Source organism: Cenococcum geophilum (assembly GCF_001692895.1).
Source record: "Cenococcum geophilum 1.58 unplaced genomic scaffold K441scaffold_58, whole genome shotgun sequence".
NCBI lineage: Eukaryota > Fungi > Ascomycota > Dothideomycetes > Gloniales > Gloniaceae > Cenococcum > Cenococcum geophilum.
The window spans coordinates 520,990-545,851 of record NW_027137616.1 but is presented as its reverse complement, the minus strand read 5'-3'; the positions used below and the strand labels follow the sequence as shown (position 1 = coordinate 545,851).

Sequence of the window (24,862 nt, the reverse complement as noted above, 5' to 3'; positions counted from 1 at the left end):
CTTTTGCAATAAAGTATATAAGGGTAATTAGGGTTGGATAGATAACTACTATCCTTAATGTAATATATAAACTCGGCTCTATAACTAATATTATAACAGGTCCTAGTTATACAGAGGGTATTAAGACAGTTATTAATGTTTTCGCTTTTGCGCTTAGCCGCGGCATACCTCGCCTCGGCGGATTAAAGCAGTAATTCTGTTTGTTATAGCTGAGATTAGACAGCTTAAAGTTTTAGTATAAAATTTTCCTCCATGTCCTTAAATGCGGTAATCGCTGTCCATACAATGCCGATGGCGAAATCGCCTATAACGTCCAGCTCTACGAAGTCCTTAAGTTTGACAAGCTCTTCGATATTGTTAAACGGTCGCCTACTGCCTACCTGGTGGCAATTTGTCGTCGTCAGCTTTGTCGTCATCTTGTGACTTACGTCTACCTATGACTCATCCATATCATGTATATATAGTCACTTTTCTTCGTAGATCAATAATCACACGAGTCTTCCTGACCTGAACTTTCAGTTCGACAGTTATGAGCCCGGAGTTGTTTCCTATGCACCGATTATTCTTTTAATCAGCTGTTCCTACAGGCTCGTGTCCGGGTACTAGTCTTGTACTCGTGATTCCTTTCAAATTGATAACAACTTCCTTCAACCAGTGTTACAACAGACGATTCCCACGGTACCACAAGCTTGTAGAGGCTAGACACGAGGCAGGGACGAGCTAGACACAAGGCAAGGAGCCAGACACGAGGCAGGGCCCAGGGGCCAGATACGAGGCAGGTGCTAGATGGACGATTACTAAACAGCAGGGAAGGATCTAGGCACCACTACGACTTAGTTGGATGCTAGATGGACGATTGCTGAATAGTATAGTAGGATCTAGGCACTACTACGGCTTAGTTGGGTACTAGATGGACAGTTACTGAATGACATTTGATTGAGGAAACGAACACCAGAACGATTCGTTTAATCGATCGATCGAATCAAACCAGAGACTCGATATCGGCTCGTTGCCGAATCAAATCAAATCAAGGCCTCCTATGGAGGTACACTAGACGTCAATCGTTCGAGCGAACAGCCAGCGAACAAGGAACGATTCGGTCAATCGATCGATCGAATCAAGTCAAAAAGAATCATTTTGGACCACTCAAAGAACCTACGTGTCTTGACTTCTTCTGAGCAAGCTTCTGCCATTGGTTCGCTTAGGTGCACGTGATCAAGTCAAATCTGACTTTTAGACAACTGTCTACCCCGCAAGACTCTATCATCATTCTCATCAAAATACACGAATATCTATCACGCAGACGTCAGGTACACGCAACAGAAGAAGCAGCAAGTATTACTAACGCAATGGCTCCATCAGCTGTCCCGTTCGAGCCGTCCTACACGGCGTTGAAGAACCTACGTCAGAAGATACACAAACACACCACAACCTCAGTCAACCTTACCCTACCCATTCGACCGTCAGACCTCTCCACGGATTCGAATCCTTACCTAGATGGCGCCATAGGCATGCTAAGCGACTCGACAGCTTTCCTATATGACGACGATGCTCCGTGGGCCGTAAGAGTAGCGGAGGTAAAAAGGGGTGTCGATCGAGTCGATGCCAAAGTGGACGAGGTCAAGACACAAGTTAATGAGGTCAAGACACAAGTTGATGAGGTCAAGACACAAGTTGATGAGGTCAAGACGCAAATGAGGTCACTGGATGAACGTCTTACGACATAGGTTAACGACGTCAAGTTACAAATAATGTCGATGGAAATGCAAATGAACGACGTTAGGGCAAGCCTTTGTAACCAGACGGAAGGCCTTCGTAACCATACGGCAGTTCAGCTGAACTCCCTACGGAAGTGGCTCGATGATCCGATTGAACCTATCTTAGCGCCTGTTTAGGATAAAGGCTCCTGGAAACATACCGCGGCTAAGGGCTTTCCTAAAAGAGTCAAGGACTTCTAGAAGCTTATTTTAGACCCTACTACCCTAACAAAGCTTACAAAACATTACTTAGTATAAGGCTAGGACCGATAAAAGAGAGCTACTTTAAGGGATACTAATGTTACCTACTACATGGACTTAAAGGATATAGTTACTACGCATCCCTATAAGTATCTAATGGCTCTAGCTATAAAATGGGGCCTATAATATAGCGTCCTTAAACGCCTAAGAATATCTCTATAACGCCAAGGCCTAGGAAAACACAAGGTAGAGATAGATAATGGGTTAAGACGAGTTAGGGCATAAGAGGACTAGGGTAGCGATTCTACAACAGGATTAGAATTAACCTCTTTACAAGATGACGACTAACGGTCTCAGCTAAGTAGGGTAGTATTGGTATAGGTACGGGTACCTGCTTATACAGAAGGATAATATAGAGACCTTTTAAAACGGATACTAGTGGCTACTAATAGACAGAAAAGACAAAGAGATAAGGTTAAAGACCGTTATTATAGTAATCGGATTGAGTAAAGAATTAAGTCACCTATAATTACTAAACGACGGAGGAATCGTATGCGTTATTAGGACGGTCGATTAGTCTATACCTCTGAACTTAATAGACGACATTAGGATCGCGACTTAAGGGAACACAGCCCTAGGAAAGAGCCTAGTCAATTAGTCTCTAGCGATAACCCTTATAGATTATATACTAGCGAGGAGCTTTAACTTCGTCAACTACTCTCTAGACCGCTCTCTAGTGGGGAGCTTTTAGAGGAAAGATAATGACTTAATACCACGCCAAGACTAGTGATATAGCTTTGACCTACAAGCAAGCTTAAAGCTAGGGGGGTATATTAAACGGTCGCCTACTACCTACCTAGTGGCAATTTGTTGTCGTCAGCTTTATCGTTATTTTATAACTTACGTCTACCTATAACTTATCCATATCATATATATATAGTCACTTTTCTTCATAGATTAATAATTACACGAGTCTTCCTGACCTAAACTTTCAGTTCGATAGATATACTTAGCCGCTATTAAGGTAATTATATTATACAATGCTAAGTTACCTATTAGGCTAAAGACATCCTTAACAATATTAGGAAACCCATCTGCGGACCAACTAGTTCCTAGAATGTATTAGATTTTTATATTCGCAAGCTCTTTTAGCTATAGTATATCGTAGTAATCGGCAATTATATTAATATAGATGTGACAAAGTGTAATATAGGCCGTCGTCAGCCGTATCGTTATATCTTTATTATTACCACCGCTATTATCTAGTTTAGATGGCAATAAGGTATCGGCGTCGTTAATATTAGATCCTTACTCCTCCTTACCATTCTTATAGTCCCTCTTATATATAAATTAGATTATCCTCTTAACGGTGCTAGAATCGAACTCGTTAATATTTATAATATTAGTCGCCGCCTCCTACCCATTAGTTAGTTAGTTAGGGTTAATTCTACTAAATATTTAGTTAGCTTTTACCTAAAAGCCTTTATTATAGGCAGCTATAAGTATAAAAGATTAGGTATATATAATCGCTTTATAGACTTTAAACTCTAGCCCCTGGCATACAAGTTTTAAGTTACTATATTTCTCGCTATCTATAAGCTACGCTAAGCTAAATAGAGCACTTTTAGATAGTATGTTTCTTTAGTTTTAACTACACCTTAAGTAATATTTAAGGGAGTAATTTAGTGTTAAACAGGATAATTAAGAATAAGAACTCTACTTTATTAAACATAGCTCTAGAGCCTCTATATATATATTAAGAAGTCATTATTAGCTTCGTCTAATCTATAACGGATTTAGCTAGTTAGTTAGAGCTTTAAACATTAGTCGCTTAACTAAGGACTAGTATAACTTCTAAAGTTCCAGAAAGGGTAAGTAGTGGGGTTAGCCGCAGCGCCTAAAAGCAGTTAGGTTATATAATAGAGGCTTAGTTAAAGAACGTATTCCTATAGCTTAGGTTAAGGCTCTATACTCCTCTAAGCCACATTAAGTAAAGTTAAATAGTATTATATTCCTGCGTACCGGCCTACTAATTATACTATTCTTACGCCTTTAAGAGCGGTTTCCTAGCTAACCTTTTTATTATTAGCTGGTTAAAGTATACTTTTTAGATAAGGGGCACTAACTTAATTCTTAGTTAATTACTTTATAAGTCTTAGAGATAGTATATTCCCTACTAATAACTCGCTAACTAAGTAAGCAGATTAATAAAACTAACCTTATAAACACACTACTATATAAAGCTCAGTAGATAAAAATACATTTCCTAAATTAATAGGATTTAGTATAAAGAGTAATTATATAATGCTTTAGCATATTTAAAATACCTTAAAATTTTATAACTTTACTATTATTAGCATTAACAAAATATCTTTTAGGAAATAATTCACCTTCTTCTATTATTAGTAGAGGGAACTCTCCTAGTATATTAGATATTTATATAACATTTTACACATATTATAGAGGGCTTATACGTACCAAAATCAGCTAAGGGCACTAAAGAACAATGCTAAGAAGTAACGGAAGAGGTATATAATGTAGTATTATATATCTATAGAGGTATAAAACCTAAAGGAGCCTAACCATGCTCTATATTGCTATAGTACTTATCCCTTACGTAGTCGCACCCATATAGTAATGTTTCAGTCTTTCTAAAGAACCCTAGATATAAGCAAATCCAGCACTAGGAGATGCTTTTAAGGAGAAAATTTGGTTCTAGGTAATGCTGTTATTTAGGTAAAGCCGCTAAGGAGTTTAAGGAAAATAGAATAGTGGATAAACCTAAGGACGGGGAGTGGAACTAAACTCCTAGCATTAATTTATCCTCTTTATTTCCCGTTATTCTCCTATCTATCTCTTCTACTAGTTTTCTAGCCTCCTTTAATTCTTCTAGGAGAGTTACCTAGTTACGCCTCTACTTATAAATGTATTATAAACCCGCCAGTAAACATCTTAGGCAAGGTTTATCGCCATTACCATTATACTTAAGTTTCTTTAAGGAGCATTAAAAGCATAATCTTATTCTCCTTAGTACTAGAATTTATAAGTCTTAACTATAGCCAGCAACAGTCCTTTTTTTATAACGCCTCTTATATAACTTAAGAAGGTTACCTTAAAAGAAAGCTTTAAAGCATTTATCGCAATCGTGGGTTAGCTCTTTAGCGTTTATAAAAGTTAAGAATATACGCTGCGGTTAGATAAAGCAAAAACTTATAGGATTTTTAGTATTAGTTTAAGTACCCCACTTAAACGAAACTTCTTATATAATTGCTATAGTTATATATATAAATTTTCTAATTTGGTAGCTGCCCCTTTATAAGTGGACTATTAACTCTAATAACTGTAGGGTAAAGCATCCTTTTACTTACCTATTTCCATTCTATCGCGGCAGTTAGTAGTTAAAAGTAGACGGCTAAGTTTATATATAATATTAAAGAGGTTTAAAATATAGAAAGATATAGAATTAAAGATATAGACTACTAAGAGGAGGCGGGATATAAAGTTTCCACGTATTAACGTGGCGCTAATACTAATATTATATATGGAATAATTTAGCGTATTAATAATTAATGTAATAATATAAGCATTCCTAATATAGAACCCTAGTTTCTATTTAAAGCGTAAGGCGTCCTACTATTTCGCATTCTAAATAGTAGAAGAGTAGAATATAAAAAGTTAAAAAGATAAACTATTAGGGAGCGGACTGCTAAGCTAAACCTCTAAAAGTTTTAGAGAGTTTTATATCTAGGAAATATTGCGTAGGTAAAAGAAGTAAGTAAGGAAAAAGGGCTATATTAATTACCTATAATGCTTATAGGGAACACGCGCTATACTTATTACTATTATTTAGAGTATATATACTCCTAAATTATTTCGGTTTTAAGAGGGCTTATCTTCTTAAATAGGTAATAAGCTTTGGGGATAAATCTAATTAGCTCCTACTAAGCCTGTTAAATAATTATATTTAAGGCTTGTAGAATATAGGGAGTCGCAGAATAAGGCTTAGGTTATCTAACCTTAAGGATCTTCCGCGATTTAGCTTAGATTATATCCGGGATAATATTAAAAGAAAAGAAAGTAATATTAGCTTCTTAATTAGCTCTCGTCTAATTTATAGCGGAACCCTAAATGGTTTAATAGCTTATAGTGCCTACCAAATTCTAGACGCCTTTGTACTACAACCACTAAATTATAAACGCCTTCGTATTATAACCACTAAATTATAGACACTTTTGTACTAGGACTACTAAATTATAAACGCTCTATACCATAAGCACTAGCATAAGGAGCCCTATATTAAGATCTAATCTAATTATAGCATGCGTACTAGATTTAACAGTATTAGTAATAGATCCTAGTAGCTTAAGATAGTAAAGGGAATATACTTAATACTTATCTAGTATTTGTCTAGAGGGCCCTATATAGTGTTACGTAATACGAGCTCCTATATAAATACTTTATTAGTTCCTAGCACTCTTTAGTAATAATAGGGATCTTAGGTACCCTGCTTTTTCAACACTTAAAGCGATATACGTTCTTTTAATCAGTAATCCTTTTTATTTAAAAATAAAATGCTTAATTTTATTGCTGTTATTTAATATCCTTTAATATCCATTCCCTTCTATTTGCTACTAGCAATGTATAATTATACCTAGGTTCACTATAAGTATACTTATCTCCGCTATACCATAAGAGCTTAGTATACGAAATACTAGGAGATATAGAAAAGATATCTAGTAAACATTGTCGCAATATAAGAGTAAATACCTAAGCCATTAATGTATAACTAATTTTCTATTATAGTAAATACAGGCTTAATAAAAACTGTGGTACGCCTTTATAGGTCTATATAGAGGCCCAAGAAGCTTATATAAGAATTTCTTCTAAGCGACTATAAAGACATATTAAACTAAAAGGCTTACTTAAATATACATAAGAAGGCAAAGGAGGAAATTATTTAACGAACGCGAAGGGGGCTACGTATTGCTGGCAAAGGGTATATATAACTCTCTTCTTCATAGATGCACTATAAATAAGTATTTAGGGTAGAGAAACCAAACTATCTCTAATAAAGTATTTAATGTGTTCCAAACCTAGCAATAAGTCTAGTTATTATATATGTCCGGCTCGTGGCTTAGTTATAGCCGGAATTAAGCGGTCAGCGCTACTAAATTCCGCCCAACTTAATACACTAAGCCTCAGCCCCTAGACGGTGAGACCTCAGACATAGGCTAGGTAAACCTTAGCATATACACTTATAACATTCTACTAACCGCCCGCCTATTAAATACATTCAATAGCTTTTAAATAGAGATAATAGTAAGTAGCTCTTTGTACGCTATAGACGGCATATATACTAACATTTACAAAGAAACTAATATATACAATAAATGCATCCGTTAAAACACCTCCACCTCACCCCCAACGTGCTAAACGTTGATATCTATTAAAGAGAAAAAATACCAACCTATAATACCGTTTATTTATATTATATAAAGATCTCGCTACGCAAGTTAGTATTTTAGAGGAGATGTTTAGGCTATCGCCTATAATATAAGTAGACGAAGCCGCCTTCACCAAGGCCGTCACCGGTCGCATTCTCGCCCTTAAGTATTATATAGGAGCTAGATATTTTCAACCCTTAAAGTTAAAAGGAGGATAAGATTATCCTATTAAAGATTATAATAGAATTTACCAGCGTCTAGATTTATATTATAAGCATATTAAAACTACAGAGGGGTTTAGGTATAAGATTCTAAAGCGTTATCTTAACTAGGATATATACCTACCGTACAGCTACTAATTCGACTCTTCTACTAGTCTTCTTTAATATAAGCGAAAAGCTTATAGTATAGAAGCTTTATTATAGACTTAAATATTTACACTATTTATAACGTATATTAAGAAGAGTATATTATAAGATTATATTATTTTAGAAATGCTTATAAGATATAGACTTATAATTAGCGGAGGCTAGTAATTAAATAAAACAAACGGAAAACTCTACCGTTTATACGCCTTATATAGACTCGCCAAAACCTAGCTTTAATAGCGGTGGCCAAGGAGAATCTATTCCTCTAAGCGCTAAAATAGGCCCCTTAACTTTAAAAGCCAAAGACAGCACTTAGATGCCCATCCCAACGTCTTTTACAAGAGGAGACTTTAAATTCACTATAGCACTAAGTACTGCGCTATATGCGATTAAACCTAAAGCATAAGGGGGTAAAAGGGTATTTAAGTTCTCTATAACACCAAGCGCTACTAAAGAGGGTTTTGGATTTACTATAGATTTATAAACTAATTTTTCTATTAAACCTAAAGCTAAAAAGGACTTTAGGTTAAGGTTACTAAGTGCCACTATAGTTAGGTTTAGTAGAAATAGTACTAAAGGGGATTTTAGATATATAGCTCCGTATATAAAGTTTCCGGCAGGTAAACTAGGGGGTTATAGTAAGGGGATTTTTAAATTTAGGATAGAACCTTACGCCGCTAATATTCCCTTTAATAATCTTATATTTAGAGCGGGCTAGGGTTAGTAGTTATAGCTTTAGAACTCTTAGTAAAGAGATTAGATAAAATATATCTTAAATAACGCAAACAAGTTACGTCTTACTACTTATTAAGTGGGCTTATTTCCATTCCACATATAATAAACCACTATTACTTTCCCTTTTTTAATAGTAGGAGTTAGACTTAATTATCTTAGCTACCTATTTTAAATAATACTAATTTTAATAAGAGCTGGCTTAATCGGTAGGCGCGATTACTTACATATCCCCTCCGTATACTTCAATAATAGACATGCTATTAGTCTCTTCCTTTTAAAGGGCTAGGTTATACTACATAATCTATCTCTAATTAATGTCTCCTCTAAGGTAATAGCAACTAATAGTAATAATATCGTTATTATTAGCTAGCTACTTCTAATCCGGTAATTATCCAATTAAGAGTAGGGCATATTAAGGGAAATCGTATTCTTTAACGTATAAGACTTAAAAACTACTATCCCTAATAAAACTAATAAGGGCATTTATAAACTTTAAAGGTATCAGTAAGTAGAGCTTTTTTTCCTTAAAAAAAAGAAAACTGGCATAACCTTATTATCGTTAATTTGCGGCTACTTTAAAATGGCATCAGTTGCGCCTTTAAGGACTATAATACCTTAATCTTACAGAAGCTATAAGATAAAACAGGCAGAGTTCTTATTAGATAGGTCTAGTAACTACTTCTCCTAGTATCTATAGACTTTAAAGGCAAGAGAACTTATATCTTTAACTTAGAAAAAATCTTAACCTTTATATAACGCGATTTAAATTTAGGGCTAGTTACCTTACTAATGCTAAGAGAACTAGAAAACTAAACACGTAAATAAAAGCAAAATTTAATTAAAAAATAACCTATACCCTAATAAAGCTTTTATTTATCTAATAATAAGGCGCTCCCTATATACTATATATTTAGCAATATACTCTTAGTTCTTATTACTATACGCTAGGTATATAACTACCTAGTGCATTATATCTAACTACTAGAAAACACTCGCGGTGGAGTTATTTATTACCCTTTAAAATAGCATTTTCTAGTAATTAGCTTAGTATTCCATAATTATCTAGCTACATATATATTACTAGCCTTATTTTAGTTCTATAGTATATCTAGTTAATCTAGGGTATTAGTATAACGAAGGCTTAATAACTAAAAAGCACCAAATCCATTATTGCGTCTACTCCGTATATATACACTTAAAACGCAAGTTAGCCTAATAGTGCACCTAAAGAGGCGGATAGCTCTTATACGTATAAGGCAACCATTAATAGAACTTAGCCTTTAAGCCTTACGCCCAACTTATAAGAAGGATTAGAGGTTAAGCAGGACTCATTATATACTAATTTAACTGCTTAAGAGCAAGACGGCGGCTTGTTTTTATATAACCTTTCCCACTTAATAGCAGCTATCCAACTATGTCTCTAACTAGTATTAATTAGTATTTCCTAAATATTATAGAGTTTTATCCTAGGCGCCGGATTTAGTTATAACTTAGTATTACTTTAATATTTGCTTATAGATTTTAATCCTTATTTATAATTGCTGGCTTATTTAATCTTTAATTAAGGGATAATAACTACGTTAAAGCTATGGATTTGGATTTAAATATACTTAGCTAAAAGAGGCGGTAATTGCCACGTTAGCCATAAGTGGCGGCTCTAATTTTTAGTATATCCTATAATTTAGTGGTCGCGGTATAAAGGCGTTTATAATTTAGTAGTCCAGTATAAAGGCGTCCATAATTTAGTGGTCGCGGTACGCTATATTTAGGATTTAGTAGTTACTACATAAAACGCCTCCCCTAGCCCCCTAAAGTTAGCCCGTCCTACCTACCCTAACACATCTACAGTCTTATACTAACTTTATTTACCTTAGGAGATAGTATATAACCCCCTAGAAAAGCATTTTTAATATTATATTAGTTCTTCTATAAGTCGCAATAGGATATCTAAGGCCACTTCCCTATAAGTTTTAGTATTGCTAGCATAGATATAAGGGCGGCAGGTTAACTAGGGCAAGGATACAGTTACCTTCTCCCTTTACTACTCTTAGTTGTTTCGGTTATAAAAATACACAATTATTAGTTTACCTACGCTACGTATTTCTATATATAGTTCTTTTATTACTTTATACTATTCTATATTATACTCCATTAGTACTACCAGCTAAACTACTTCTAGGAGCATCTTTTACTTTAGGTACTCCTCCTTTTCATTTTTTCTAAACTTGCTATTAGGCTTCTTATTTAGCAGTATAAGAAGCTCTAAAAAGTCTACTCACCCTAAGACTTATTATAGCCAATAACTTAGTTACTAGAGTCTCTATTATTACTTATATTAGTTATCTAGGTTTATAAGGCCACTATATTAAAGGAATCCATTAATAGGGAACTAGGTTATAAGTCTATAGAACTTCTGCAAGTAATACCGCTAAAGCCCCCGCCTAGCACGCCAGGTACTTATTATCGCTATTTTATTCCCTTCCCTACTCCAGCCTTCTGGTATAGTGCTATTATTCTTAACATTAAGCCGACTTTTAGTACGCGTTTTAATAGCTTTAGGAAGCATCTTGGTATAGGTTCTATTTACTATAGCCCAACTTATTATAAAGTGGGAGTGGCGCACGCGTCTAGACTATAATGTATTTTCTTAAGTTATAGTAAAACAAATCTAGTTAGATAAAGCATCGCGGATAATTATACTTAATGCAACTATTAGCTTTTTTCTAGATATAGTAAGTTTAATTCTCCTTATCTTATCTTAGACGGATTATTACCTCTTAGTAAGTAAATTATCTAACCTTTAAAGAAATCCTCTAATATAAGGTAGTGGGTATGCGTTATAACGTTTATAGTAATATCTTTATCGGAATATATAGGTTTTTAGAATTATAAATTATAGGAAAGTAATAGAATTAGAGATGAAAACTCTAATATCTAAAGCCGTTTAAGTATCCGCTTCTTTGCGCTAGTACTTAGGCTAGGGTAGTATCTATTATAGTGTTTATAGCGTTTATAGCAATTTATCAAAAGCATTTTATATTAAAACCGCACTTATCCCTTAACCCGTTAATTTACGTTTAACGGTTATTAATAAGAACTAGCCAATTAATCGAGCTAAATTTAACGCTTATGCTAAGGAATATAAAGCTTTTAATTTTATAGTAATTTAATATACACGCTTAATTTTGGGAGTTAAGTCGCTTAATATAAGGTAGCTAGCACTTATCCTTCCTAAAGAACCATATTTTGCAATATAGCAGGTAATTAATTAATGGAATCTATATAGGTATGCGTTATTTTAAAGTTCGTGCACAGACTACTTACTTATTAGGCGCTGATGGGTTAAAGGATAAATTATAGTTATAAAGTTTAGGTAATAAGACCTTAGAATCTAATATAAATTACATTCCATAAAATTACGAACCCTATAATATTTGCCACTATAATCCAAAAACTAAGACTATAAAAGTACGGTAGATAGAAGCTAAGAGTTATTCTATTTAATTTTACCCTTATATCCTTTTAACTCTAAACACTACTAATCGCTAAGAGTATATCCTTTATTAAAATAATCAAGGATATACTTAGCACGCTTATACTAAGCCTTATTATACACTATCTCTAATTTCTATAGTTATGCGTAGAAGCCACACTAATATTAGAATTAGCCATTCTGGCCTATATAAGATAACTTAATATCCTTAAAAGGAACGGTACCCTTATATGTTTAAAGATGCTACTTAAAGCATTACGTATTATAGCTTAGGTCTAAATATCGTTAGCCAGTCGCCGTTTCCTATAGGTATACCTATATATCTATCTAGAAGTATAGAGAATTATTATAACGGAACTAATTGTTCCTATATATGCTTTTATATAGACACCCCGAATATACACACACGTATTCTCAGGTCTGTTTTATAAAATAGTTAGTATATTGTCTTTGCTTAGGAGTAGAGCATAAACAAATAATTAGTTAATTAGAAGGTTCCTCTATAATCTTTACGCCTAAATTTTAAACTATAGTTATAAACACTGCGTCTAGCTTCTCTATTAAGATAAGGTAGACTAAGCGAATAGCAATATTAATTTATTTAGATTTAGGATAGGATGTGACTACGGGTAATATAGTAGGAGGCTACTTTATCTAAAGCTCTAAATTAGGTAAGAAGCCGGTATAGATATATCTATAGTAGGCTTCTAACAATCCTGGGTATACGTATTATCCTTACTAAAAATAACCGCTTATATATTCTAGCGTAGTTTAAAAAGATTGGTAATTAATATATTAAAGACTATAGCCTATATACGTGCTAAAGGGGATGCCTCACATAATAAGAGGCGTTATTAGTGCGGCGTAGGGGCTTCTTATTAAAGAAAATAAGATTTTTAGGGGACTAATAGGCTTAAGAAGTAGCTTAGGGAATAAAAATACTTAATGGTTAAGATCGCCAAGTAAATTTACCGGTTTCTATAGTATTAGTCTTAACACTAGGCATAAACTAATACTAACGTAAACGTTTTCTATCTGGCTCCTTACCTCCCCATTAACCCTTTAGAAGCCTAATATCTTTAATAAAATCCAGTATAAATAAGCCTTCTTAAGTAAGAAGACTTAGAAGTAGGGGTGCTGCTAGCGTTAATATATAAACTACTTAAAAAACTAAAACAACTTTTCCTAGCGATATCCCTCTATTAGTCCCACTCTTATACCTTATAGGGCCTATAATATATAGGTCACTCGTCCTATATCTCTTATAGGGTTATATAGCTTAGTTAATACCTAGGGTTAATTAGTCGATTAACTTAATTCGCTTACTTCCTCCCTAGGCGCTATATTTAATAAAGCTAAACATAAATTAGTATAAGTGTCCTAGCTATAATATAGTAGAACTAACAATAGGCTTTTCTAACAGCTTATGCTATATGCTAATTAAGGACTTTAGTGGCTACCTTAGGTATATTCTCGGCCGCTAGTAGGTTATTTAAACGCTCTAGAAGCTCCTTCTATTTATCTATAAAAATCTTAAACTAAGCAGAGCGTATTAGATATAATAAGTAAAGTCGTTTAGCTTCCTCCTATATAAGTATCTACCGATCTTTATTATTAAAAGTTAAGGCTATACTTATATCCCTACTTACCAGAAACCGCTTTTATTAAGTTTTAAAATATCTAGCAACAGCCTATATATTACTAGCTTTAGACCTAGCAGTAAGACTTATTATATATAGTGGCGTTAAAATAAGAAGTTTAGTGTCGCTAGGCGAGTGCTATCTGCCAAGTCGGGGCTATTAACCCCGTTAACTCCGTTAACCCTATTAACTATATTAACCTAATTAACCTAATTAACCGCTAGCAATATAAAACCGGCTAACGCCACCAATCTCCGCTTCCGCCTTCTGTATAATAATACTATTTAGTACCTCTCTAAGTACCTTAACCCTATATTTACCTCTAGTCGGCTTACTAGTTCTCTTTACATTCTAAGAAGCTTATTCTAGCTTTATATCTCGCTCTTTGTTATAAGCCTATAATAATTACCCTACTTTATTATAAGACTTACTATATTCCGTTAAATTTAGTTAGCTATATTAACTTGTTAATATTATAGACCTTTAATAGTAGTTATTTTTATCTAGCTTAGAGTTAAGATTTCGGCATATAATTAAGATTGGTCCTCCAGTCTCTGTATAAATCTACTTATACTATAATGTGAATTTACGTACATGCGCCTTAAATTCTTAAAATTGCAGCGCTTGTGTATTAAGGGGGAGCCGTACTAGTGGCGTTATTACATTTATTAGCCGCCTAGTACTCTATTAAATGGGTATGTTCCGCTAAATATCCTCCTAATTACTACTAACGCTCCTGCTATACCTATTATAGTTTTAATACAATATACACTTCGATTAATCGCTCTAGCAATATAATCTATTACTATTATTTTTAATATTAATAAAACCTATCGATTTAGATAACGGAGCTTACTTTATAGATATTCCTAATAAGTTAAGGAGAGTGACTAGTCTAGTATCTAGCGAGGGTCTTACCAGCAATAGTTAATTTAGAGCTACTAGCACCGATTACCTGCTTAATATTAATTAACTTAGCTCTCTAAAAACTACCCAGACTATTAGTTTACACCATTAGTCTTTCCCTAGTAAGACTCCACTAACACTTTATAAAGTATAACTTAACTAGCCCTTAGCATCCGTATATAAGTCTTAGTTAATTAATAAATAATCTAAGTTAATAAACACGACTTTTAAGGATAGTAATGGTTGGGATAGCATTTTGTCTAAACTTAATAGACTAATATTAGGTTATAAGCAGAAATATTATAGCCTTTTTCTTAATACTAGAGTAAGTAGTGAATAGATAAAGGAAGATAAAGCTATTATATACTATTTAAGGCAGGAGCGGTTTTTATTTATAAATATTACTAAATAGGTGCCGCATTTACTAGCTTAAATTTCAGAGATGTACCTAACTATATATATCTTATGCCTTATCCTACTAGGGCTATATATTACTTATATTTACTAGGTTAAGTAACATATAGGATTGCTTACAACACTATAACCTAGATATAGAGTTTTAGCGTATATCGCTAGTTAGTTTCTTTTCTTAGATATAACTTCTAATAGCTTTGCTAATATTTTTTAAAGATTATTATTATAAAGAAAGCCTTGCGGGAGCTAAAGCCTAAAACTAGCGTATAGACACCTAATAAAGATAATACCCTTATAGAGCTAGGTCACTAGGTATTACTTATAGTTTTATTATAGGATAATATTATAAAAGCCCTGCTAGGGAGAACACGGGGTATATATCAGCGCCATTATAACGTTATTTTTCGCGCTAATAAGCCAGCATGGATAGCTAAGGAAGAGAATCTCCTTATAAAATTGTGTAATAAGAAATTTCTGTTATAAAGAGAGATTGGGAAACATTTTCTAAATAGGCACTATTAATTAATTAAGGAATTCTATAAAAAGAGTAAGCTAGGTAGTTAGGCGTAGCGCCCTCTAAATATATAGCTAGGGTCTTAACGGATTTAATAGCTATAGCTTTAGTTCTATAAGCTAGGAGGTCGTAGGAGCTAGGGGATCCTATAAAGTAGGTAATTATATAAGTATAGTGGTCTGACTTAGCGCCCTCTAATTAATACCTAGCGTGTAAATAGGGTATTAATAGGTTTAATAACTTTGCGGCTTTAATCCTGCGAGCTAGGCGATTATATAAGCTAGATACTTATAGGAGCTGGCTAATTCTACGAGCTAGGTAATTATGCGAGTATAGTGCTCGTGGGAGCTAGGTAATCCTATAAGCTAGGTAATCGTGCGAGCTGGGCGATTATGTAAACTGGGTGATCGTGCGAGCTAGATGCTCGTGGGAGCTAGGCGATCCTACGAGCTAGGTAATTGTGCGAGCTGGGTAATCGTGCGAACTAGGTAATTGTGCGAGCTGGATGCTCGTGGGAGCTAGGCGATCCCACAAGCTAGGTAATTGTGCGAGCTAGGTAACCGTGCGAGTATAGTGCTTATGGGAGCTAGGTAATCCTATAAGCTAGGTAATTATACGAGCTAGGTAATTATACGAGCTGGGTAATTATGCGAGCTAGGTAATTGTACGAGCTGGGTAATTGTGCGAGCTAGGTAATTGTGTAAGCTGGGTAATTATACAAACTAGGTGATTATATAAGCTAGGCGATCGTGCGAGTAGAGTAATTATATAAGCAGAGTAATTATATAAGCAGGGTGATCTAACCTAGCGCCCTCTATTAACGCCTAGCATATAAATAGGAAGTAAATATTAGGAAAATATTAGAACTATAAAAAAAAGAAATATATAAGTCCTAGATCTAGAAATATTAAAGAGGTTCCTATATAAAGACCCCTTATATATACTTAGAGAAGTTCCTATATAAACAGCCCTATAAGCGTAGCTATAAGTCTAAGCCCTCTTACGTAACCTAACTATTTCTCCCTACTATACCGGAATAAATAAATGACCGCTATATACCATAAGTAGAGAAATAATTTAAATAAAAAGAAAACACTATTAAAAAAAATATTTATATCCTTAAGATATAAATCTATAAGTATTATAGTCTTAAATATAACTAATAGTTGCTAAGGTAGCATATGTCCCAGGTCTATAAGAAATTTAAAAAATCCTAGGTTATTAGTATAGATTTTCCTTCTATTATCGCTTTTAAGGTAGTAAATAAATTTATTTAAGTAAAAGTATAAATTATTGCGAATGCTTTATAGCTCGCTATAAGTCAAGCGGGCAGAGACTCTAGTAGGAATAGTAAAATATTATTTTGTTTCGTAATAGGCTAAATAAAAAGTGGCCAAAGTTCTAACCCTTTTACCAGCTTTTATTAGAAATCTTCTTTATATTTATATCCTATACTTATAGATTTAAGACTATAAAGCTAAGACCACCGTATTTAACCGTCGCCTATATAGCCTTATTACTCAATATCTCTTTATTATTTTTTACCCCTATTTCTTAATCTTTAGTGCTAAAACCATTTTCTCTATTATATAATGTCTCTATGTCCTATTCTTAATCCTTATTACTAAAGTCACTTTCCTAACTAGCTAACGCCTCTACGTTACCGTTATCTCTAAAGTCGGTTTCTCTATTTATAAACGCCTACTTACTAGCTAATAATTTAGGGACGCTACGCTTATAAGTACTTAGGGTTACAAATACCACTTAAAGAGAAATTATAGTTAATGTTATTGGGATATAGAATAAGCCTATAGACCTCTAAGTACTAGCTACTTAGCGCTTTAAGTAAAAGATCTCCCCTAACGCAAGGTAGATTAATAAGAGTTAATTACCGCCTATATAAGGCGGAGCACTTATAAAGGGCTTAGCTAAAATAGTAATTAAACCACCCTAGAGGCACTAATAGCTCCTTTGCTATAGATAGGGGGTTAATATACGAGATTAACTAGCTAGGATAAGTCTACTGCTTAGGCAGTATTTTGCCCTAGGAAGGACGGGCGTTAGAAGTAGATTATATAATGCTATTCCTACTAAGAGAGGCGTTATTAGGGGTTATTATTAACTTCTAATTCTAGTTTATAACTTCATGCGAACGCTTCTAAACCCTACTAAGGCATACAGCGTCTGTTGGGGATCGTTAGCTATTTAAGTTTAGCAGTAGCTTAGCCAATAGCTACCCCTAATAATGCCTTACTTATAGATCACTCTAGGCACCTATAGTCTTAGGCATAGATAATATATAAGCTAAGAGTAATTACAGCTACTGAATATTGTATTACAGACACTATATAAAGTAGAAAGGGGCGGCTAATATACTCCGCCTTTTCCTTCTACCCTCTGTTCTAACTCCGCCTTAGGAGAGAAATAAAATATAAACGTTATACTCCTGGTTCTTATATGCTATTAATTTAACTCACCTTTAAATCTAACCTCTTAACTATATATCCCTTACCATCCTTATAAGAATACTAGATATTATATATATTACCTTAACTAAGCTTAGATATATTACTAATATAACCTATAGGTCCTTAATTAGTGCTTATAAAAATATTATAATATGCTATTGCCCTAAAGATAATATACCTAATTATTAACCTACTAGAAACCTTAAATTATCCTAAAATCGTATTAACAATAAAGACACAGCATCTAGTAGTAGGGAGGAGAAATAATTATAGCTTTCCGACCCTATATAGAAACAGATACCTTATACGCCTACTTAAATACTTAAGGAGGTTAATTCTTATAAAATTAATAATAATACGAAGGGTAATATATAAAAGGATACGGAAATATATGCTAATTACCTTAAGAGCCTAAAAGGCCGTAGTAAAACTAAGATAGTCTTATCTAAGCTAATAGAGAGCTATAGCGAGGCTAAGACAGACTTACCTTAACTAAAAGAGGTTTATATTAAAGGTTTACTAGTACCTCTAGGTATGTTTATAAAACACCTATATATTATTTAGCAATACTAATAATTAAGTAGAGAATAGTTTAGCTAATCCTATAAACTTCCTTAGAGATATACCTCCCCTAACTAAAGTATTAACAATTTCTAATGCTATAATTTCGGGCGGATAACTAAAATATCTCTTATTGTGGTTGCTAACTTACTATATAATAAAGGACTTAAAGCGTCTCCAAAACCCTAGATATAGATTAGTTATATCTATATATAGTCCTATTACAATAGTATTCTAGTATTCTACTTAGGTTTTACCCGCGGGTATACCGTATAAGAGACTTATATTATACTATACTAAGAACCCGCGTTACCTCTATTATTATACTAGGATATATAAACCGCTTAAAGATATTATAATAGAGATAGCTTAGAGGGGTAAACTATATAAGTAAAGAGACCAACTAGAAGAGGCGCTAGATAATTATTTAGAAGATCCATTAATAAGAGGGATACGTAAAAAAAAAAAGGTAGATTGCACCATAGATAGAGCCTCTAAAAAGCTAAAGAAATAAGAAATTTCTTATAAGAAAAGATTTTTATAATCACGTTTATGTTTTCTAGCGCTAAAAATTAAGGCGCTAATTAGGATTTCCTTAGCTTAGTATTATTTTTCTATCTAGTTGCTTCTATATTAAGAGTATCTTATTGTTATTTACCTATACATTAAATTGAAGTTAAGAACTCGCTTATAGTAAGCTTATAAGTCCTCTACCTTTATATACTTGGCAGTAATAAGTCAGCCTCTATAAAGAATTAAAGTTAAGGTATTATAGTCTCTGGCGTTTTTATAGGTAACTAGGGTGTAGGTTAACTCTGAATTTTATATTAATAAGGTAGGAATGTTAAGGATAAATATAGGATATCTCTTTTAATATTAAAAATAGGATCTTGTTCTAAGAACTAGATCTAATTCTAAAGACTATATCCTATCCTAATTCTAAGCTAAACATACTAAACGTAGCTAAAAAGGTATAGCGTTAAGCTAAGCGGTTTAATGGTCTTAGAAGAGAGGAGCTATTTTTAGTTATAGCTTAAGTTATAATTCCAGGAATGGAATCTAATTCTAAAACTAAGATCCTAATTTAGGTTTACGAAGTAGACCAATTAACTGCTATAAAAAGGGCGTAATTCTAAAAAAGGATCCGGTTCTAAGAACTAGATCCTAGTTATAGAAAATAGGTTAATTAAGCGCTATAAAATGGGGTTGGCTATATCTATATTTAGCATATTAGGTTTAGCTTATTTTAGGACCAGCCACGTAATTAATTATAGGTACTTATATAACTAACCTAATAATTAACCTACTATCGCCAGCTATACCTTACCTAGCGCCTTTTAGCATCGCTATATTAGAGCCTTACTCTATTTAAGCCTTATATATTATAGAATAAACTAAAAGCTAATAACTATAATTACTAATAAATACTACCTACAACTTTCTACTTTAGGTTATTATAGCTTAGTATTTAACTAAGCCCTGCGAAGCCTTAGTCTAAGCCACATTAGGTTAGCTTAACTTTTCTATACCCAATCTTTAATCCTCGCGTTTACTCGTACCCTACTTTCTTCCTTATACTTTTCTCCCTAGTTATTTCCTTATTGCAAGACGCGCTTAATATATACTTAACCTCCCTATACTTATCTGCCATTATACTATCCGTTATATACTAGCCTCTTTAATCTTCCCTTCTTGTCTACCTACCCGCCTACCACATTAGCCCTCCTAACATAGCTCTTGGCGCGTTTACTCGCAATAGCGAATTTCTCCTAATTAGAGATAATTAAAACAAAACCTATTAGAGAAGAACTAAATAACTTTCGCAATTTATTTAACTTAGCTTATTAGGATCTAGATATCTCTAGCTCTTTAGACTTATTGCATTAGATAGGTAACAAAGGTAATTACTAATATACCTATTATAAGTTTCCATCTAACGCTTATAGAACTAAAGAATATTTTACTTAATTTAATACTAGCTCTATAGGGCCTTTCCACTTCTTATTTATTACTATCTAACGGCGGCAATAAAAGCCTTCTTATTAATCTATTAAGACTTAATTCAGCGGTTAGTTCTAATAACTTTAATATTAAGCGGTTCCTACCTCTTCTAAATATAATCCTTTGGATTAAACCTAACGAGGTTATCTAGGAAAAGGCGTACGCCACCATAATAGAGTCTATGCCTCCTCCCCAACCGCTACCATTCTATATTTAAACCCTATATCTACGCAACATAAGTAGCTTTACTAACTTATCCAAATATAGGAAATACGTAGATTATGTTCTAAAGGAAGAGCTAAGCCCTCTTTATATGGGAATTCCTGGCTTATATAAAGCATTCTTTAGGGGGATAGAAGGTCTTAAAGAGGTAAGCGCCGCCGTTTTTAAGAAATATAAGAAAGGGGACAATCTACTATACGCTAAGGGCGGCTAGTATAGCTAGCCTAGAAGTATAGAGCAAGATAATATCCTAAAGTGGTTTAATAACCTAATTAAATTATTTTTAGGCTTTATAGAGGAGTATAGGTCCGCCCCAAAGATATAATAAACGCTTATTGTATATACTAAGCAGCCCTTATAAGGGTCTATAGTAAAGCAAAAGCTAGATATCGGTTTTATAGATAATCTAATAACTAGTAAAAGTTCTTAATGCTATTAGTTGTATATACTTATACTAGGAGAGCTAAAGAGTAATTTAAATACTAATATAGCCTTATAGGCATAGTTTAATTTAGGAAAATATATAAGAGAAGTTTTTGCTACTTAGGACACTTATCGCTTTATCCTAGGCTTTACCCTCTATAGATCTATTATACGGCTATAGGAGTATAACTAGGTAGGAGGTATTATATTATCACTATTTAATATTAATAAAGACGGATTATAATTTACCTTAGCAATATTAGGGTTTCTCTAGATAAATAAGGAGCAGCTTAGGTTTAACCCTACTATTTTAATATTAGACGGTAAGTGATATATTAAGGTCGTGCGCAATAATTAGACCGAGCGTCTTATCCTTAACGAACCTATAAAGCGGGCACGCTGTATCGCTGGTTAAGCGACTACTTACTAGAAAGTATATCGTAAGGGGGATACCTCTAAGATACCCCTTGTTATTAAAGACTTGTAGCAGTACCTATAGCGCAAGGAAGAAGGTAAACTGCTACGTAAGGTAACGGAGAAAGAAGTGGTTAACATGGCTAGGTACTATTACCACGAGACAGTTTATATAGGCGGTAAAGAAGATAACATTTATAATAACATCCGTAAGGGGCTAAATATTATAAAAGTAATAAACTATAAGCTAGAAGACTTAATAATGCCTCTAAGACTAGCTAGAGTAAAAATTAGTATAAGGCAAGGCCAAAGTTCTAGTAGAAAGAGGTTGTCTAGCTATACTAACGCCCTATTACCGCTTAGCAAGCGTACGTATTTAGGCTCTCCGCCTAAAGGCGGAAGGCGCCTTATAACCCTAAATCGAGTATATTAACGCGTTATTACTAGGGATTACGGAAAGCCTCTTTATAAGGCAAGCTCTTAGGCTGTAATGCTTACTATATTAAAGGGTGGCATTAAAGGATATAAGTCTTTATATACGCGGGCCGGCATTATCTAATATAATATTTTAATAGGCAACCTTATAATAAATAAAGAAGACAATAATCCTTCTTAGCCGGCATTCTTAATCGACTTTAATCTTGCAATTAAGGAGCAGCGGGAAGGACCTTTAGGAGCGCGGGGTAAGACTGGTATAAAAGCGTTTATAGCAATTAGAGTGCTCCTAGGCGAGATATACTTAGCTTAGCATAATTTTAAGTTGTTCTTTTAGGTGCTATTCTAGATATACATTTACTATAATGGACCTAATAGAAAAGGTAACGTTGTTAATAGGTTTAATAAGTGGAATTTTATAAATACGGAAGAGCTAGCTAAGATAAAGAAAGGAAAAGTAGATAACAAAGGGGATTTTCTTAAGGGTGTAGGTAATAACTTTTTACCATACTATTAGCTACTAATCCCTTAGGTTAATAGATTGCGGAAGGTAGTATTTCTAGGTAGTAGGAAGTAAAAGGGAAATAATAAAAAACTTCCTTCTTAAATAAAGGAGGTGCTTTAAAAAGCAAGGAAGGATTTAAAGGTACTAGCAGAGTAGATAAAATAATATTTTATTACTCTTCCACTATATAAGTAAAGTTTTGCGAAGATTCGGGCGGCTAAGGCTAGGTAGTAGCCTTGGTTAAAACGCATATAAAACAGTATAGAGTAAGTCGCCTGGGCTAAATAAACCTAGGAAAGAATAACATTTTATTTTCCTATATTCTTCCACTATACAGGTTTAAGTTTTGCAGGGATTTGGGCGGCTAAGGCTAGGTAGTAGCCTTAGTTAAAACATATATAAAATAGTATAGGGCAAGTCGCCTAGGCTAAATAAACCTAGGAAAGCGGATAACCTAATCTTCCGCTAGGCCCCTATACCCTACTATCCCATATAAGCTTTAAATTTCCACAAGATATTAACCTACTCTTTAGCCTATTAGAAGCCGCCTTATACCGTCTAAATAGAGGCCATAGAAGAATTAATCCCCTACTTTAGCTAATCCCCTACTTAAATAAGTCCCCTACTTAAATAAATCCCCTACGGGAGCTAATGCCTATATATTTCGCCGCCCTATAGGAACCAATCCCCTACTTCTAATAATCCCCTATAGGATTCGATCCCCTACTTTAACAAATCCCCTATAGGATCCACTCCCCTACAGGATCTACTCCCCTATAGCAACAAATCCCCTATAGGATTCACTCCCCTACGGGATTTATTCCCCTATGGTAATAAATCCCCTATAGCAATAAATCCCCTACGGGTACTAATGCCCACGTATTCTACCGCCCTATAGAAACCAATCCCCTACGGCTTATATTCCTATACGGCTTTTACTCCCCTACGGGGGCCAACAGCTATATTTTCCTCTCCCATACGGGAACCAATACCCTATAGCTTCCGTTCTCTATTCCCAGATCTATAGATACTATTAGCTATATCTTCCACTTCCCTACGGAATAAATCCCCTATAAATTCCGTTCCTATATATAGTAACCATATCTTCTACTACCCTATAAGAACTATACCCTATAGCTCCTACTCCCATACGGCTTTTACTCCCCTATAAGAACTAATAGCAATTTCTTCCACTCCCCTACGGAAACTAATCTCCTATAGCTTACGGTTCTCTATAGGGGTTAATACCCGCTTTCTCTATCGCCTTATAGCTTTTAATTCCTTATGGGAACTAACGCTTATATCTTCCACTCCCCTATAGGAACTAATGCCCTATAGCTTCTATTCTCCTATTCCCGGATCTACAAGCAATTCGCTTACGCCACTGCCTACTATATAGGTCTTATTGCTACAAGAGTAAGAAAGTAATTTTAAGAAAGTAATAAGTAATAATACTACCAGCTATAAGATCTATAAGATATATTTAATACTCTATATATATAAGCGAATCTATATATATAAGTTTAAATTCTTAACTAGTCTAGCGCCTTTAAAGTTACTCTTAAAATCTTAGTTTAATATAAGAGCCTTGCCCAAATGCTTATATATAAGTTTCTCCCCCTTACTTTTAGCTAAGCTATAACTAATCCGTATAGTATTCTTAATCTAATATAGTATATTAGCACTAGCCTTAAAACTCTTTCTTAAATATTACCTTGCCTATCTTCCGTTTAATTAATAGTCTAAAAGCCGCTCTATATCCTTTTTAGAGATATTAGTAGTAGCATTAGCTTGCTTTAAAAAGGTCTTCTATACCTACTCTCTTACTAGTCTCTTTAGCTTGTTATATCTAAGTATAAGATATATTCTGCTCTATATAGCTATATTAAATACGGTAATCCTATTTATTATAAGAAATATAATACCTTAGAAATACTCCATCTATTATAGAAAGACGGATACTAGGCTATTACGTTAAACATTATTTAAAGTTCTTTTTATAAAAAAGACATCGGCCTCGTCTAGAAGAAGAACAGCGCTTTAGCGGTAAACGTTCTTAACTATTAAAGCTAGGTTTTGTTCTAAATAGGCTAAATCTATATTAAGGTCTCCCGTATAAGCCTTATTATAGTTAAACTAGTATATAAATACACTTATAAAGGGGAACAAACCATATAGAGGGGTCTCCTCTAAGATTTGGCAAGTGCTTTAGCTATTAATGTCTTTCCTACCCTAGGTGGGCCACTAAAACGGTCAGCCTTTAAAACAGCTAATGCCTTACCAGAAAACTTACTGTAGTAAGAAAACTAGGCCTTTCCCCTTCCCTTTAATTATATTATTAAACTTTAATTTCCCGGACCT

The 24,862-nt window shown here is 33.9% G+C and overlaps 1 protein-coding gene across 1 annotated transcript; it reads left to right on the top strand.

The window, feature by feature from the left end:
* Nucleotides 1–1,013: 1,013 nt before the first annotated feature.
* On the top strand, nucleotides 1,014–2,064 carry K441DRAFT_667924 (uncharacterized protein; the record flags this gene model as incomplete). The annotated part of the gene is made up of 1 exon (XM_067649919.1): nucleotides 1,014–2,064. A coding segment is annotated over exon 1 (246 nt), but the record flags the coding sequence as incomplete, so codon positions are not given.
* Nucleotides 2,065–24,862: the final 22,798 nt, after the last annotated feature.